The sequence below is a fragment of the Garra rufa genome, chromosome 25 (assembly GCF_049309525.1).
Source record: "Garra rufa chromosome 25, GarRuf1.0, whole genome shotgun sequence".
In the NCBI taxonomy this organism is placed as follows: Eukaryota; Metazoa; Chordata; class Actinopteri; order Cypriniformes; family Cyprinidae; genus Garra; species Garra rufa.
The window spans coordinates 13,621,807-13,637,927 of record NC_133385.1 but is presented as its reverse complement, the minus strand read 5'-3'; the positions used below and the strand labels follow the sequence as shown (position 1 = coordinate 13,637,927).

General features: G+C 37.1%; 3 protein-coding genes across 3 annotated transcripts; all 3 read right to left on the bottom strand.

Moving 5' to 3' along the window:
* Positions 1 to 4,260: 4,260 nt before the first annotated feature.
* LOC141302013 (major histocompatibility complex class I-related gene protein-like) lies at positions 4,261 to 8,997 on the bottom strand. The gene is made up of 7 exons (XM_073832207.1): positions 8,099 to 8,997; positions 5,612 to 5,869; positions 5,187 to 5,465; positions 4,834 to 5,109; positions 4,624 to 4,740; positions 4,479 to 4,511; positions 4,261 to 4,316 (listed from the first exon to the last, which is right to left on the bottom strand). Exons 1-7 carry the CDS (start codon positions 8,151 to 8,153, stop codon positions 4,285 to 4,287), a joined length of 1,050 nt encoding a protein of 349 aa, XP_073688308.1. The 5' UTR covers positions 8,154 to 8,997; the 3' UTR covers positions 4,261 to 4,284.
* Positions 8,998 to 9,106: 109 nt separating this feature from the next.
* LOC141302093 (major histocompatibility complex class I-related gene protein-like) lies at positions 9,107 to 11,705 on the bottom strand. Its single transcript, XM_073832283.1, has 7 exons — positions 11,294 to 11,705; positions 10,748 to 10,993; positions 9,998 to 10,273; positions 9,639 to 9,920; positions 9,437 to 9,556; positions 9,319 to 9,355; positions 9,107 to 9,214 (listed from the first exon to the last, which is right to left on the bottom strand). The coding sequence occupies exons 1-6, from the start codon at positions 11,349 to 11,351 to the stop codon at positions 9,342 to 9,344; spliced, it is 996 nt and encodes a 331-aa protein (XP_073688384.1). The 5' UTR covers positions 11,352 to 11,705; the 3' UTR covers positions 9,107 to 9,214; positions 9,319 to 9,341.
* Positions 11,706 to 13,486: 1,781 nt separating this feature from the next.
* LOC141302070 (class I histocompatibility antigen, F10 alpha chain-like) lies at positions 13,487 to 15,906 on the bottom strand. Its single transcript, XM_073832263.1, has 6 exons — positions 15,685 to 15,906; positions 15,191 to 15,439; positions 14,789 to 15,067; positions 14,336 to 14,617; positions 14,136 to 14,261; positions 13,487 to 14,014 (listed from the first exon to the last, which is right to left on the bottom strand). Exons 1-6 carry the CDS (start codon positions 15,737 to 15,739, stop codon positions 13,995 to 13,997), a joined length of 1,011 nt encoding a protein of 336 aa, XP_073688364.1. The 5' UTR covers positions 15,740 to 15,906; the 3' UTR covers positions 13,487 to 13,994.
* Positions 15,907 to 16,121: the final 215 nt, after the last annotated feature.

The window sequence follows — 16,121 nt, the reverse complement described above, 5'->3', positions numbered from 1 at the left end:
GGTAAGGAAAAATATGCCCGTTGCGCCTCACCGGAAAGCAGCGGTGCCAGTGTCGCAGCCCACGTACCTCTCGCCCACCCTTCGGTGCGAGCGAGTGATTCGAACATCTTAAGGTAGGCCTCAATATCATCATTTGCGGTCAGCTTGGGTAGCAAACGGGCAGCGGTGACTCGAGGATCCGGTAGAGGGATGTTCTGGGCGGCATGTAAGCGAAGTTCGGCCAAATACCCTTGAATGTGGCTGTGTTGCTCGGTAAGCAGCTCGAAGCACTGCTGCTGGTGGACGCTAACCTCCGTAAGCTGTTTCACGAGTTCCTCCATCGTTGCGGGGAGGAGCGAGCCTAAAAAGAAGAAAAAAAGACAGCCGGAGGTGAGAGGGGCAACAAAATGGCGGTGTAAACAACGTCTTGTTTGTTGGTGTTCTCAGCCGGCGCTAGGAACGATCTTGCCCGCATTCTCCACCACCTTGTGGCCGGGCGGAGAACAGCAACAACAACACAAGAGTTGAGTGAGCCCCGGAGGGTGCGTTTATTGACAGGAGTGCAGGTAAAATGAACAATACGGTGAGTGAAGTGGTGAGGACGTCTTCCTTGAGGTGCAGGGTGGCTTCTTCTGAGTGCTGGTGTCTCCTGGTGACGGTGGCCGGTGCAGGGGGTTGGTGCAAGGACGTGCTTTAACCCCAAACGTGCAACCCAGAAGTGGGGGACCAAGCGGTCACGGCGACTCTGCAGGAGAAAGGATACAGCGGTCAGGTAAGTCTCACAGTGCATGTGGAGATGTATCTCACTCTCTGGTTGTGGCAGACTGCTTATAAAGCGGGCTGAGCCGTGACCGATTGGTCCGTGGTGAGTGGATCCAGCTGGTCCTCGTGTGTTGCCAGGGCGACGCTGATTGCTCCTCGGGACGCCCGTCACACTACGCATAAAAACCCATCTTTTTACTTAAGTACCAGATATTGGTGTTATGCCTAGAAATATTTTTAATACTTTTAATGTATTGTAAATTACTAAGTTACCCCTCAGTTACGTATGTAACCCTAGTTCCCTAAAGGAGGGAAGGGAGACGTCACGTCGGTATGACTGAATTGGGATCTTATTTGGAAAGACCAATCCACTTAGAGTGTAAACTAAACGAGCCAATGCACATTGGCATGCATGCAAGTATAGTTAGGCAGCAGGTTCCCTCCGTTCCTTTCTTCAAGGGTTAGGGATGTTTCCAAGGCTGAATCTCTGACAAAAAACAAATGTCAAACCAACTTATATCGGTATTTGCCCTGCATTCTTTCAGTCTTCTCATGTCTTGGAAAAATATCTGTGCATTTTTAAACTAGCGTCTCTCAACAGGAAACAAGTTATATATACGTTTTTATTGGGTTTTGCGTCCAGTAATTACGAAAGAAATTAATCTTCAGTTTATTCTCTAATTGCCCGCGAGCGTGATCTCTTTTCCACATTCCAGTCAGATTTAAGGCTGATGTTTGTGCATGTCCTATATCATTATTAGTGTTGGGCGATATGCTCAATTTTCATTAATTATCTATGTAATAAATTCCTAATTCATTTTGTAAGGGTAGTCTTGTTATTGGGCATGTGACTTGTGCGTGCCAGAGAGGTTCCAGTTTACTTTCAGTTTCGTTCTCTGATATCCGCTATCTTCAGTGTGTGGGAAATGTGCATGCATGAATGTAAATGAATTTATCTTTCTATACAAAATGCACAAGTACATGCAGAATGTTTAAAGTACCTAATGTTCATATATGTTTTAAATGATGCAATGATCCTTTGAACAGTTCCTGTTTTAGTATAAGTAAAAAAACAGTGAAAGGGTACGTTATTGTAATGGAGTGCAATATCAGAGAGAGAGAGAGAGAGAGAGAGAGAGAGAGAGAGAGAGAGAGATACACTAGTATTTTAAGGGGATTTTACAGTTCTAAATACCACAATTATGCAAAATCTGTCATCCGTAGCAAATCTGGACACAGAAAAAGCATTTTGTTGCTCATATTAGCTATATAATAGCTTGATCAGTCACACAGAAGTAATCAGAAAAAAATATAGACTCTGTGACCAGGGTGATATTTCAAAATATATAATTGAGTGTTGATATGAGACACAGAGACATTGTCTGTGGTCAAGTCGTGTCTCGCCTCCTCATAACCTCTGCAAATTCAGGTTTAAATTTATTGGCATTCTAAAAAGGCTTTACATTAGCAAAGTTGACAGCGCTCTGGGCAGTGAATCAGACAGTGATTGACAGGAATGCAACTGAAGACTGTAACTGTATGTAGATAACCACGTCCTGTAGTGATTGTATGATCCTGATGATGATGATGATGATGATGATTATATCATTTGTCTGCACTATTCCTAAGAAATCATATTAACGATGCAGTGTAGCAGCAGATAAACACAGATAACATAAGAATAAAAAAACTCCTATCTTTATATCACTAAAACGAAACTGTGCAAATATCTACTTCATGACAAAAAATGCCAACCTGCAACTTATACATTATAAAGTACTTCATAGATTTCATCTAACTGGACGCAAACTATTCAAAATGGGTTTTACTTCAGAAATATGCACTCATTGTACACAAAACATTCCAGACACCTATTTTCACGCCATTTGGCATTGCACCAGGTCCCAGATAGGTTCGTCACTTTTTGAGGTCCCCCTGAAACATTTCCGTTGTGGACCGAGCTATATGCAGCGCGTTTGTTAGTTTGCAGCGCCCTCGTGTGTTTGCAGCGCGTTTCTGAGTTTGGTTGTGTTGTGAGAATTTGCAGCACGTTTCCGTATTTGTGTTTGCGTTGCGAGGATTTGCAGCGCCTGTGTTGTCAAACGGATGAAGATGTTTTCTTAATTTGTTGTCGTTTTTTCTGTTTGCATGTGTTTTCTTAAGTTTGCAGCGCGTTGGCCTCTGTCGGCCACCGTATAAAACTGACAACTCCCTAAGGAAAAGCAAGGCTACTGTAGTGTGGATTGTCATTTCGATGCAATGGAGACTACAGGGAAGACAACGTCTCATAATGTATGCATGAATACACCAATGGGTTTAGTATGTGGAAAAAACAAGCGGCAACCTCCCGCTCTCTCTATTGAAACCAACACGGAAGTGACTTAAACTGCAATTCATCGACTGGCCGCTAGAGACTGGCTGCAAAAGGGAGTCAGTCCCATTGACTCCCCATGTTAAAATGCCCAACTTTACAGCAGAAAAAAAGTATGTTTACAGCCTGGTTCAAAAAAATGGTTTTGGTCTATATAGCTAGTTTTGCCCTTCATGTCAACTGTGAGGGGGGTGAATTTTTTTTATAACTGATCCGTTTAAGTTATATTAAGCCTTAAAGTTCTGCATAATTAAGGGCATGGTCACTTGAGTGACAGGGGGATTGCCGCTGCTGTCACCAGAGGCGTGCTATGCGGGCGTGGTTTCAGCAACCAGCTCCACCCACGTCCCGCCTTTTTGCCCATTTTTGATTATCCGGGAGTGACGCGATTCCAAGATGGCGACGGTCGACTCCAGAATCCTACGGGTGACGTCACGGACACTACGTCCATATTTTTTACAGTCTATGGGAAAAAAGCATAACGTAGCAACTGAAGCCATGCAAATATAAGATTCTTGATAGAAATATTGGAGATTTTAAGTAATTTATTGTCATATCATGGTACAGTAGAATAAAGTGCAGTATGATCATTGTTCTGTGGTTCATAAGAGAATGTTTCCCTCACAGCATTTAGAGAAAATCATGGGGATCTGTGCCTAGCTCAAGGGTCTCACCTCAGTTGTGATTTTTAAAGTGGAAGAGAGCACTGGTTATTAACTCCCAACGCCGACAATTCCTGCCGGACCTGCGACTCGAACCCGCAGCCTTTGAGTTACAAGTCCAACTCTGCCCCCCATCATGAGTTCAGGTGTTAAATTTAATTATTAAATTCTTACAGGTGATGTTCTTTTGACATGAAATTCAGGTTTAATGAATGTACAGTGTATGCAAAACATGCAAAACTGAGTTGAACTACAACAGTTGAACTAAAGGGGAAAAAAGCTAAATAAAAGCAAAAAAAAGAGGATTAGTAATGATTATTGGAGTGGATAACTGTGACAAGATAGCACCAGTGCTGCAACAGACCAATCAGAACCCAGTATTCTGTCTTAACATTTAACAACAATTACAGACACATAAACATATTTTAAAGAAATTTTGCACATGCTTTAAACATTTATATTTATCTACAGCAAAAAGTGGAAAAAGTAGCTTCAGAGAACTGACAAAAGTCAGGATACTGCATCCATACTTTCTTCAGATGCTGGAAAAGAATTTATTTATTGATTTAGAAGAACGTAATAATACAATTTTATCATTTTAAAATCTAGTATTGTGAATTTTGTTTTACTGTTTTACTAGTCAATAACTCATGTTCAAAATACATTAGCAAGTACAAATAAAACATTTAAATTAGTATACTCACTAGAAGCAGAAGAATAATCACTCTTTAAGGAACCTATCATGTGAAAGTGAAAAAAATTAATAATTTACACCAATTAAAGATTGTATAATAAATAAAATGATCACTGGATGATTTATCATTCACTTCAGTTCAGTTCTTGTACTACCTGCTCGTCTCTGTCTGCATTTATATATGATGACTCCAGTTCCAAACACCAAGACCAGAGCCAAAACTATGAGCACTGAAGAAATCACTGATTTAAATGGTTCGCCTGGATCAAATTCTGAAACAAACATGTTAAACCAGGTAACAAGCAGATTAGAAAAACAGAGACACTGGGATATTTTGCTATTTTTTTTTACAAACACCTCAATACCTAAATAGACATCTAGTTTGTTGTCCAGACTGAGGTGTGTGGCAGAGCAGGTATATTTGTGTTTGTTTGCAGAACTGATCTCCAGACTCTTCCTCATCTGGTACGTCCCGTCACCATTGGGCAGCAGATCTCCTCCAGTGAACTCATGATCAGCTACAGGCTGTCCGTCTCTGAACAGGGTCAAGTTGATGTGACGAGGGTAAAATCCTGTTGCCAAACAACTCACACGAAACCTAGAAGACATTTTTTTCTGGAGGAGCCTGACTTTAGGTTTCACTGCGGAAAAAGGGTAAGAGAAACATAAATAAGAACACTTGTTCTTGAGTAGTTTGGCTAGGAGTAAGTCAGTGTACCTTTTCTATTAACTTGATTTCTCCTTTTTTTAAGGTAACCCTTGAGTGTTTTAATGCAGAATGGTTGGTATAAAACTTCATGACGCCTCATGCTGAATTCAAGATGAATATTCAGCACTTGGGCTGATACATTTAATGTGCCCTGATATGTAAATTTCTTGTCAACATATAGCAGCTCATCAGTGGTGGATCCTCTGACAGCATCCCGTGTGATCATTTGTCCCGGTTCACCATCGTCTCTCAACTCACACACAACCAGCCTCTGAAGGGCGAGAACACCTTGAATGGAGAGACACAGTTTTAAGGTAGCATTTACACCTTTACATGCACAAATCTTTGATATTTCATCATCACAAAATATTAAAAATAATCATTTGTAGTATAGGACATTTTTATTAAAGCCTACAGTCCTGTATAATGCTTACCATCAGTTTTGTTTACATTTTTGGTTGCGACTTCCCATTTGCTAATGAAGGATAATTGTATGTAGTCACTTATTGTGAGGAGAATATTTGAATCAAACACGTCGTCTTCAGCTGTAGAGTTTCCTCTTGGATGGAGAGTTTTCGTCTTACCATTGTAATACAGAACTCTGACATCATCCAGCATCGCTACATAACTAAATTCAGGAAATGGCGTTTGTCCTTTGATGTATGTAGCAAGCAACCACAAAGAATGAGAGCCTGGGATATAGAAAATTGTAACAACAGAAACAAAACATAGAAATTTTAATGGTGTTTGAGATTTTTTTTTTTTTTTTACTCAGTAATTAGAGTTAGAAATGAGAATGTTTACAGTGCGAAAATATTCAAACCCCTTTATTTTTTCATGTTTTGTTATGTTGCAGCCTTATGTTATACTGTTTTAAAACACTTTTTTCCCACTTCAATCTAGTAATTGTCACAACTTTGTAAACTTATTAAAAGTAAAACACTGCTTAGGTTCTTACTTACTATTCATAGCCTACTCTTAACTCAGTATAGTTAAAGCATCTTTACAGCCTCAAGTATTTTTGGGTATGATGCGACAAGCTTTGCACATCAGGATTTGGCAATTATTTGCCATTCTTCTTCTCATCTGTTCACCTCTAAAGTCTGCTTGGATGGAGGTAGATACACATTTTCAGGTTTCTCCAGAAATGTTTTAATGTCACTCAAGGACATTCACAGAGTTGTCTATAAGCCACTCTTGCTGTGTGCTTAGGGTCATTGTCCTGTTGGAATGTGAACCTTCTGCCCAGTCTAAGGCTCTGGATGCTCTAGACTGGGTTTTCATTAAGGCTATCTCAATATTTTGGTCCACTGAGTTTTTCTTTTACTCTGACAAGTCTCTCAGTCCCTGCCGCTGTTAGACATTTATTAAAAATAAAAAAGGTGTGTGTGCCTTTACAAATCATACCCATTCAATTGAATTTGCCACAGGTTAACAACATCTACAAGCAATGTGAATGCGCCTGAGCTAAATGTCCCAGATAGTGGTATGAATACTTATGCAATGGAATCATTTAAAGGGATAGTTCACCCAAAAATTAAAAAATTTTATGTTTATTTGCTTACCCCTAAGGCATCCAAGATGTAGGTGACTTTGTTTCTTCAGCAGAACACAAACAAAGATTTTTAACTCAAAGCGGGGCAGTCTGTCAGTCAAATAATGTCAGTGGATAGGCACCAAACCTTTAAAAGTAAAACAAAACATGCGCACACACAAATCCAAATTACACCCTGCGGCTTCTGAAGATATATTGATGTCCTAAGAGATGAAACAATAATTTTTTTGCGAGAAACTGAACAGTATTCATATCATTTTTACCTTTGATACACCGCCACGTCCATCTGTCCTGAGCACGAGCTCATCATCCGGCTCGTTACACGTGTACGCACTCTGGCGTAGTATGCGCAAACGCCGTAAGGGTAAATCGGTGAAAAGTCCTGGATGAGTTTGCGCAAGCAAACATAATCTTTTAGCTTTAAATCAGTTTGATCAATCAGGATAAGCGCAAGTAATTACCATTTTGAATAGCCAATATACTCACAATCTATGTGCACTGTGTAAACAACGAGCGTCGTGTACACGTGACGGATCGCTTCCGGCGTTTACGTATTCTACACATGTAATGAGCCCGATGATGAGCTTGTGCTCAGGACAGATGGACGTGGCTGTGTATCAAATGTAAAAATACTGTTCAGTTTCTCGCAAAAAACGATTGTTTCGTGTCTTAGGACATTAATGTACCGTCACGAGTCGCAGGGTGTAATTTGGATTTGTCTGTGTGTGTTGATGAAAGAAGAAACAAAGTCACCAACATCTTGGATGCCCTGGGGGTAAGCAAATAAACATCAAATTTTCATATTTGGGAGAACTATCCCTTTAATTGTTTTTGTTTTGTTTTGTAATATATTTGCATAGATGTTAGAAACCTGTTAAGGGTTATGGAATGTAGATCAATGTGGAAAAAAAGTAATTTAAGCAGCTTAACATAAGGCAGCAACATAACAAACCGTGAAAATCGAAGGGGTATAAATACTTTCGCAAAGGCACTGTAAAAAGGCTCATAAAAACATTCTCTCTCTATTGTGGGCAGCAAGTCAAGTCGGTTTAAATATTTACCATGCAAACTCTTTATTACCACAAGGAAATGTTCAAGCTAAATACGCAATCAAATTTCAAAGGGAAAAACAAAAACAAACACATGCATCAAACAGGCAACACTTTAAGACAGTTAAAGACTCTTAACATCTACACTAATCATTTTTGGGTTTTATTTACATTTCAGTTTGTACTTTTTAGGCTTAAGATGATAATTTAGCTGCTGGAAGCACATTGTTTTATTTAACTATTGATCAACAACTCAGCATGCAAGTGACATGTAAAACTTGAAAAATGTATTTTATATAATTCTTTTGAAATCTTACCTTTTGGGGCAGCTATTGGAAGCAAAAGTAGAAAAAACAAAAAGAAACTGTCCATATTTCTGACATATAGGCTACTGTGCTTTCAGTCAGCACTCGCTCACAAATGATCAACTTTGAAATAAACTTGTGCCGCCCTTGGGTGTAGTTAGTGAGTGTTTTGACTGAGCTTTAAAGCTTTTAATATTTAGCTAGGTCATTTTTAAAGGAAATGGATGCTTGTGTTTGTTAACCTTTGCACCACAAACAGTTTTTTTCTTTCACTGTCTCATTTGTCTAAAACCTTCATTAAAACTTACAATAGTCAACTTCCAAAAGACCTACAGACCACAACTTTTAGGTCTTGACCAGTGAGTTGTGATGGGAGTTGCACAGCATTAATTTAGTAACTGCCCCTAGTGAAAAATTAATATACTAAATTGATTTTGAAATACATTTATTTCATGCTAATTATACTACAAATACATTTACATATTATGTACTTAAAAAAATACCCTGAAATAGTTGCAAATAACTGAACAATTTAGGTTCAAAGTTCAAATAACATGAAATGCACTTCCACACAAGTGAAATAAAACTGTTATAGTCTATATACTAACCATTTAATATTTAAGACAGCAAATTTATATTTTCCAAAGTGTGGAAAATTGCTTTCTGTATTTGATGTGATGTCAAAGACAGTAAAAGGCAGTATGTTGACACAAATTCACAGGATGCCAACATGGACAGATTGTGTAAATGGACATGATTTGTGCAGACCACAGTGTGTTTTAAGGACAATTGTTAAAATAGCATATATAAAAACTAACAATATTACTCACGCTGTGAGGAAACTCAGACCTTGTTGTGTAAAATAACAGTGAAGGATGAAATTGCACAAATAAACAGTTTCTCATTCCATGGTGGTATATAGTTACTTTAAAATGTTGATGTGGAACTGTCGAGCATTTGAATCTTCACACTTGACTCTTGACAACTGAGTCAACTGAGTTTCACCAGTTGAAAGAAAAGCAACTGGTGAAACTCATTTTTTCATAGTTTGAAGATATAGACTCATGTACCATCAAGTCATGATATTTAATTGATCATGATGTTGTTTCGGCTTGGATTCTTTAGATGCTGAAAAAAAAAGGGTTAATGAATGATCTGAAAATGCAAAAAAAAGATAATACAAAAATAATTTAATTCATATACAGCAAAAATAAATGTAAGAATATGCTTACTAGAAGCAGCAGAATAATCACTTCTAGCTGACAACATCTACAAAAACAAAAGGATGTTATTTATAAAATTCTAGTATTTTCTAAACAAAACTTAATATAATTTCAGTTTTTGTCCAACCTGTTTGTTTCTTCCTGTATTTATATATGATGGCTCCAATCCCAAACACCAACACCAGAGCCAAAACTATCAACACTGCAGACAGAATCGCTGATTTAAATGATTCACCAGAATCGGATTCTGAAAAAAAGTTCACAAAATGATTAGAGAAACAGTTCTGTCCCATTGTAATTTTTTTTTTAACCTTAATTCACCTCAATACCTGAAGTGACTTTCAGTTGGTGGTCCAGACTGAGATGTGTGACAGAGCAGGTGTATTTGTGTTTATCTGCAGCACTGATCTCCAGACTCTTCCTCATCTGGTACGTCCCGTCACCATTGGGCAGCAGATCTCCTCCAGTGATCTCATGATCAGCTACAGGCTGCCCATCTCTGAACAGGGTCAGGTTGATGTGACGAGGGTAAAATCCTGTTGCCAAACAACTCACACGAAACCCTCCAGAATCTGAGTTTGCTTTCTGAATAATTCTTACTCTAGGTTTTACTGTGGAAGGAAAGAATGACGGAGAAAATGAGTAATAAGATAATATTACCCATAGATTTTAAAATGTATGTATATACCTTTTCTGTTTACTTGGGTTTCTCTCTTTTTAAGATATTTCCTGAGAGTTTTTATGCAGGCTGGGTAATATAACTTCTCAAGATGCAGCTTGGACAGTTCTAGATTGCGTTTTATTTCTTTTTCTGTGTAATTTGAATAAACCTGATATGTAAATTTGCCATCAACAAAACGCCGCTCATCAACCGTAGAGCCTCTATAAGCAGTTTTGCTGATCATTTGTCCAAGATTATTGTCACTCTGCTCACAAAGACACATCAGCTGAAAAACTTCATGACCTGTTAGGAAATAAAGACAGTGATATTTTCAACCCAGGAGCCCTTTGAAAAGTCTTGCAATAAACTCTCTCTGTCTCTCTTTCAGTTTGTTACCGTTAGAGGTCGCCACAGCGAGAATAATCTGCAACACCGATTTGCATTTTTAAAATTATAATAGAAAAGAGATGAATTCATTGTTTAAATAGTGGGTGAAGATGTTAGATTGCCTCACGCACTGAAGAAAACCCAAGAGATAAATCATTTGACTTTTTACTCCAAAATAAAATGTTGCGTGTGTAGCCAAATTATATTATCACATCTATCATAAAATATCAATGTATCTGAAACAAAACCAAACCTTTTTTACTCAACATCATTTTCATTTATCTTCATTTATTTACATATCGTTCATTCATAAACATAAAACACAATCATGCAGTGATGTAAATTATTAATACAAAATCTAATCAAATCACTTCAGCCAAATGAACTTACTTTCTGTGTCGTTGACAGGTCTCAGGCGATTTGATCTTTCTGTAAAATGAGCAAGTACATTATCACCTACAGACCCAAGGTTATTTGGGTCTACAATATCATCTTCATTTGTATTATTTCCTCTTGCAACATAGATCTTTGTTTCTGAATTGTAATATCCTACAGTGATGTCATCCACCATAACCGAAGCACTAAATGCTCTTTCTTCTGTAATGTAAGTTGCAAACACCCTCAAAGTGTGAGAACCTGAAAAATATAGACAAATTGGGCTTCATTTAGGTATAATATTGCAATAATGATAAACTTTAATATAAATTGTAAGAGATCTGTGAGAATTTTGATTTGAGCTCATAAATACTTGCTACTTAAACTGTTTACTGGTTCACGTAGGATGCTTCTCAATACTCAAACTGATGACATTTGTGTTATGAATTGCCTTAAAAACCAAATTTTTTATAACAAAAAGGCAGTTCCGTTTCAATTCTCTAAAAGGAATGAGCATTCAAAACAAATTAAAACATTCTTATCAATCCGGTGAAATCATACCTGCTAAAACAGAACCTGGAACCAAAAGGAAACAAATAAGAGCACAGGGCGTGTTCATTTTGTTGTTGAAGACAACACATATAGGCTAACGTATAGTTTTGAAAATCACGGAGAATTCTGAGAATTAAAGTTTTGAGAATCAAAGCTGGATCCTGTGAGATGGTAACAAGCTATGAACAGTTCACTTCGGATCCGACCCCGTTTCAAATAGGCTAAGACACTTAATGTAAACTTGCGGTGTGGTCCGTTAAATCCAGCAGATCGTATGGTGTCCCATTCGTCATTTTAGGTTTAAGAGTTCCCGAGCGCCATCGATGCCCATTTCAGCCGACTAAACTGAGGAGAACTGAGCAGACTTGTACCCCAGTCAAAGCGGCGTTACTGTTCTTCTCGAAAGTGTGGGAAGTGTGCAGTTCGTGACAGGACGAGCACCAACACCCTGCCTGTACCTGCAATGGAAATTGAGGCGCCTGGGAAATTAGTCTGGGAAATTAAGTTCTTGCACGAGTTATATTAATAAAAATCACAACAACACACAGTTTGATTTCTTTGTAAATAGCCCCAATCCTCTTTTTTAATTAAACCAAGGTAGGTTCATTTATCAGTGGATATGCAACATGTCTGGATTAAAAAGAAAAATGTTAAAATTTATATGGATTTGATTTAAAGTGTCTTAATTAGAACCGAATTAGTACAGTGTTTCAATTTTTTTTATTTTGTCTTGGTTCAGGAATGCGAGAGATTCACTGTTAAAAAAAGTAGTATATTCCACACTGAAAAAAAAATGACCTTGAATTTAACAGTAAAAGACTGTAAAAATGCTACAGTAAAAACCTGTTAAATGGTTAACGGTTAGTTCCCCTACTATATACAGTGAAAAACTGTATTGGACATTGCAATTTACGGTAGCTAATATACCGTTTTCAGGTGAAATTTACAGTGAATAACTGTAAATTGTCATTCCCAGAATTCCCTGTGTTACATTTCAAATTTATGTTTTTTATTTATATATTTTCTTATCTAATGTTGTTAAATTAATGTTTATTGAATCATTCCAGTTTCATGTGTGTTACTATGATGGTGTTTGTGTGAATGACACTGTGCACCTTCTACATATGATAGTATTTAAAAGCTGCTTGTGATAGGCTTGGGTTTCTTTATGTGACTTTCTCATCTCCACTTGCTTTTGGTGATTATCAGTGTATTACACAGGTACAAAACAGTTATTCAATAGGTTGGTATATTAAGATTTTATCAGTTAATGAGATTATGGTATTTAAGTTAAAACCATAAAACCTAAAACGTTGCTACCGCAATTTTAACGGTACAATTCTGGGAGCTGCCATTTTTATATCGTAAATTGTAAAAAAAAAAAAAAAAAAAAAAATTTACAGTGATGCAGTCTCTCTGTTATAATGAGACATAATAATTGTGAAAGTTCAAGTTCTTTCATTTATATAGCACATTTAAAAACAACCACAAGACTAACCAAGTACAAAAGAACACAGTAAAAATCTGAATATAAACACTTAAACAATTTTGTCTCTCCAACCCGTTTATTTGTAGCCTAACAAATCTTCATTACAATCTTGCTTATGGATGCTAAGCTACTGCAGATAATTTTTTTACCATCCTAAAGACTTTGAAACAGACCTGTGCTTCTCATCTGGGGCTAGTTGCATAAACATAGACAATATGTTAAGACTGCAGTTAGCCAAGAGAGAATCAGTTTTACTTTTCTGATTAAATTGGGTCAGTCTACATTTTTGTAACTGACTTTAAACAGTTATGACCAGTATAGATAAAAACAAATTAGATTTTATGCAACCTGCCCCTGGAGCGGAGGCTGGGTCACACCCGGCCAGTATAGACACCTTTAACCTGCCCATCCACGTTCTTCATACATTTGTCACACCCAACATTAGAGGAATTGTTCTGTAGAATAAAAACGTTTTGCTAAATGATTGTATACACTGCACATTTTTGACAGCAGCATGTCACACAAGAGTAGGCTACTTTATATTTGAATGCTTTTTTCCTAAAAAAAAAAGCCAAACATTCTTTACATTGACTGAATCAGACCACTAGATGGCATTGCATGCATTTAATTTAAGTGTTTACTTTAAAACAGATGAATTGATTAAAGTGATCAATTGATTATCACCTCAAATGTTACAATAACTAAACGAAACATTAAACAAAATACCAATATCTTCATTTGTTCTCTCAGCAACCAAAAATACAATAAACATATGACACATACTGTATACCCAGACAGACTTAGCCAAAGAAAAACTCCAAATGCAAAATATCAAGTAGGATAAATGGCAGACTGGCACAAAAACAAAATCAGAACCAGCAATACGTTAACAATAAAATATTATACATATACACCATATAAAGCTGCATGGAATAGAAACTAGAATAAACATTCTTGTCTATAAACAAATTAATTTAAATCCCTTGTACACCTATTACACATTTATACTTTAAGGGATAAACAGTAAGATGTTAATTCACTGTTATTGTCCCATCTTATACTACATGAGAATGTGAGTAAATCTCAATTGGAGATCTTACAGCTTGTCAAAGGCAAATATTGCAACAGCTCGGATTATTATTCCATCATGTGACATCGTTGGATAAACAGAAGATATAATGGTTTGATCTCCTTGCAAAAAGGATGGATGTCTTCAGATGATTACAAAACTTCTTCAACTTCTGTACACAAACACAAATGTTATTTAACATATTAGACACTAATCTTCTAAAGACCTTGTAAAAATTCAATTGAAATCTCAAAGTAAAGAAAAAACATATCAGAACATCAAATTAGGCCTACCTATCTGGCTTTCTGCTTGCCTCTTAATGCAGATGACTATTGCTATTGCCAAAATCACACATACCAACAGCAGGACAGCAAGAGCAGCTAGGAGAACACCTGTGTGATATCTGGAAAGGTCATCTTCTACAAAAGGAAGAATTAGATTAAGATTTTGAAGATGTTATCAGATCCTTTCTGTATTTGTAAGAGCTCATTACCCAAAGTGACGTCAAGTTTGTTGTCCAGACTGAGATGTGTGACAGAGCAGGTGTATTTGTGTTTGTCTGCAGCACTGATCTCCAGACTCTTCCTCATCTGGTACGTCCCGTCATCATTGGGCCGCAGATCTCCTCCAGTGAACTCATGATCAGCTACAGACTGACCATCTCTGAACAGGGTCATGGTAATGTGACGAGGGTAAAATCTTGTTGCCAAACAACTCAAACGGGACCCTTCAGAATCTGTGTTCGCTTTCTGAAGGAATCTGACTTGCGGTTTCACTGCAGGAATACAATTTAATCATAAACATGGGAATACATATATTCTCTATACACTGTATTCCACAGTGGACCTAAAATTATGACAGATCCTTGGTCACATTTATAAAACAGAAACAAACATTAAAAAAGCATCTAAAATGTCTGTTGTAAGAAGCCGTCTTGAGTACTTACTCTTTCTATTTACTTCATTCTGTCTCTTTTTGAGGTAATTTCTTAGAGTATCTATACAAATTTTGTAATAGAACTTTTCATATTTCTGCTTGAATTCTTCCAGGTGTGGTTTGAGCACTTCTTGTGTAATATTTACACTCACAGTATACGTAAAGTTGCTGTTAAAGTAACACAGCTCATCTGTGGTGGATCCTCCAGCGGCATCTTTAGTAAGCATCTTTCCAGGCTTGTCAAGGTCCAGCAGCTCACAGACAACCAGTGTCTGATAAACATCAATATCTGTGAGGAAAATGAGCGAGAAGATTGTGATGGGTTGGTCTCCCTCATCAAACATCATAGATTATTCAGCCAACTGTTTATGTATAGTTAGAGCAATACATAAAGACAAAAATACATACTTACCATAATTTTGGCTGTGTTGCCTAAACAGTGCAGATCGTCTCACAAAGGAGTTATACATGTAGTCACTTATACCCTTTATGTAATCTGAATCAACCACATCATCCTCATTCGTCGTATTCCCTTTTGGAATATACGTCTCTGCATTGTAGTATCCAACTGTTATGTCATCCAAAGTTGTTATGTAACTAAATTTAGGAAATTGAGTTTTTCCCTCAATGTAAGTTGAAAGCAACGACAAAGAGTGAGAAGCTGAAAAACAAAACGGTTTTAACAATGAGTAGTGTTTTTTTTAACTATATACTCTTTAGAGAGAATACCATTTTAAAACAAATGAGTATTGAATAACTTGAGAGTGAGTTTCATGAGTAATGCACTATGAAGATCACAAGGAGATAACATAACAGGAGATAAGATAACAGAATCTTTATATTAATCTCAAAGTGAATTCATTGGACAGCAGAACGTTTTAGCGATCCAACCTTTTTGAAACTTACCATCTGAAGCAGATGTTTGAAGTAATAGTACAAGTAACGCGATGATTATATCCATTTGCCCTGCGTTCTTTCATTCGCCTCATGTTACACCAAACTATCTTCACCTTATCAACTATTACCCTATCTTTTAAAAGGTAACAAGTTCTAGATTGTTTACCGGTTGTTGCTCTCGATCACGAAAGAAAGAATCTTGAGTTTCTTCTCTGAATGCCTGCGAGCATGTTTTCCGCATTCCATTGATTTTAAGCACAGGCAATTTGCTTCTGCTCTGGCATGTTTCGACTGTAGGTACAAACTGTAACACAGTAAGGACAAGCAATAGGTTTTACAATACTGTAAAATTTTCTGTGGTTTTTCTTTGCGATGTTTGCAGAGAATATAACGCCATACATTTAAGCAAAAATATAAGTTTAGAATAAGGGTACACTCAAAAATAA

Bases quoted from the DNA above. Each gene is read 5' to 3' on its own strand.
- LOC141302013 (XM_073832207.1), bottom strand. From the start codon at position 8,153: ATGGACAGTTTCTTTTTGTTTTTTCTACTTTTGCTTCCAATAGCTGCC. The intron at 4,741-4,833 runs GTATTGAGGTGT...TGTTTGTTTCAG, and splicing joins CAAACTAGATGTCTATTTAG to AATTTGATCCAGGCGAACCA. The intron at 4,512-4,623 runs GTAGTACAAGAA...TTCACATGATAG, and splicing joins ATGCAGACAGAGACGAGCAG to GTTCCTTAAAGAGTGATTAT.
- LOC141302070 (XM_073832263.1), bottom strand. From the start codon at position 15,739: ATGGATATAATCATCGCGTTACTTGTACTATTACTTCAAACATCTGCT. The intron at 14,262-14,335 runs GTAATGAGCTCT...TTCCTTTTGTAG, and splicing joins CAAACTTGACGTCACTTTGG to AAGATGACCTTTCCAGATAT. The intron at 14,015-14,135 runs GTAGGCCTAATT...GTTTGTGTACAG, and splicing joins GCAAGCAGAAAGCCAGATAG to AAGTTGAAGAAGTTTTGTAA.
- LOC141302093 (XM_073832283.1), bottom strand. From the start codon at position 11,351: ATGAACACGCCCTGTGCTCTTATTTGTTTCCTTTTGGTTCCAGGTTCT. The intron at 10,994-11,293 runs GTATGATTTCAC...TATATTTTTCAG, and splicing joins TCCAGGTTCTGTTTTAGCAG to GTTCTCACACTTTGAGGGTG. The intron at 9,921-9,997 runs GTATATACATAC...TTCCTTCCACAG, and splicing joins AACCCAAGTAAACAGAAAAG to TAAAACCTAGAGTAAGAATT.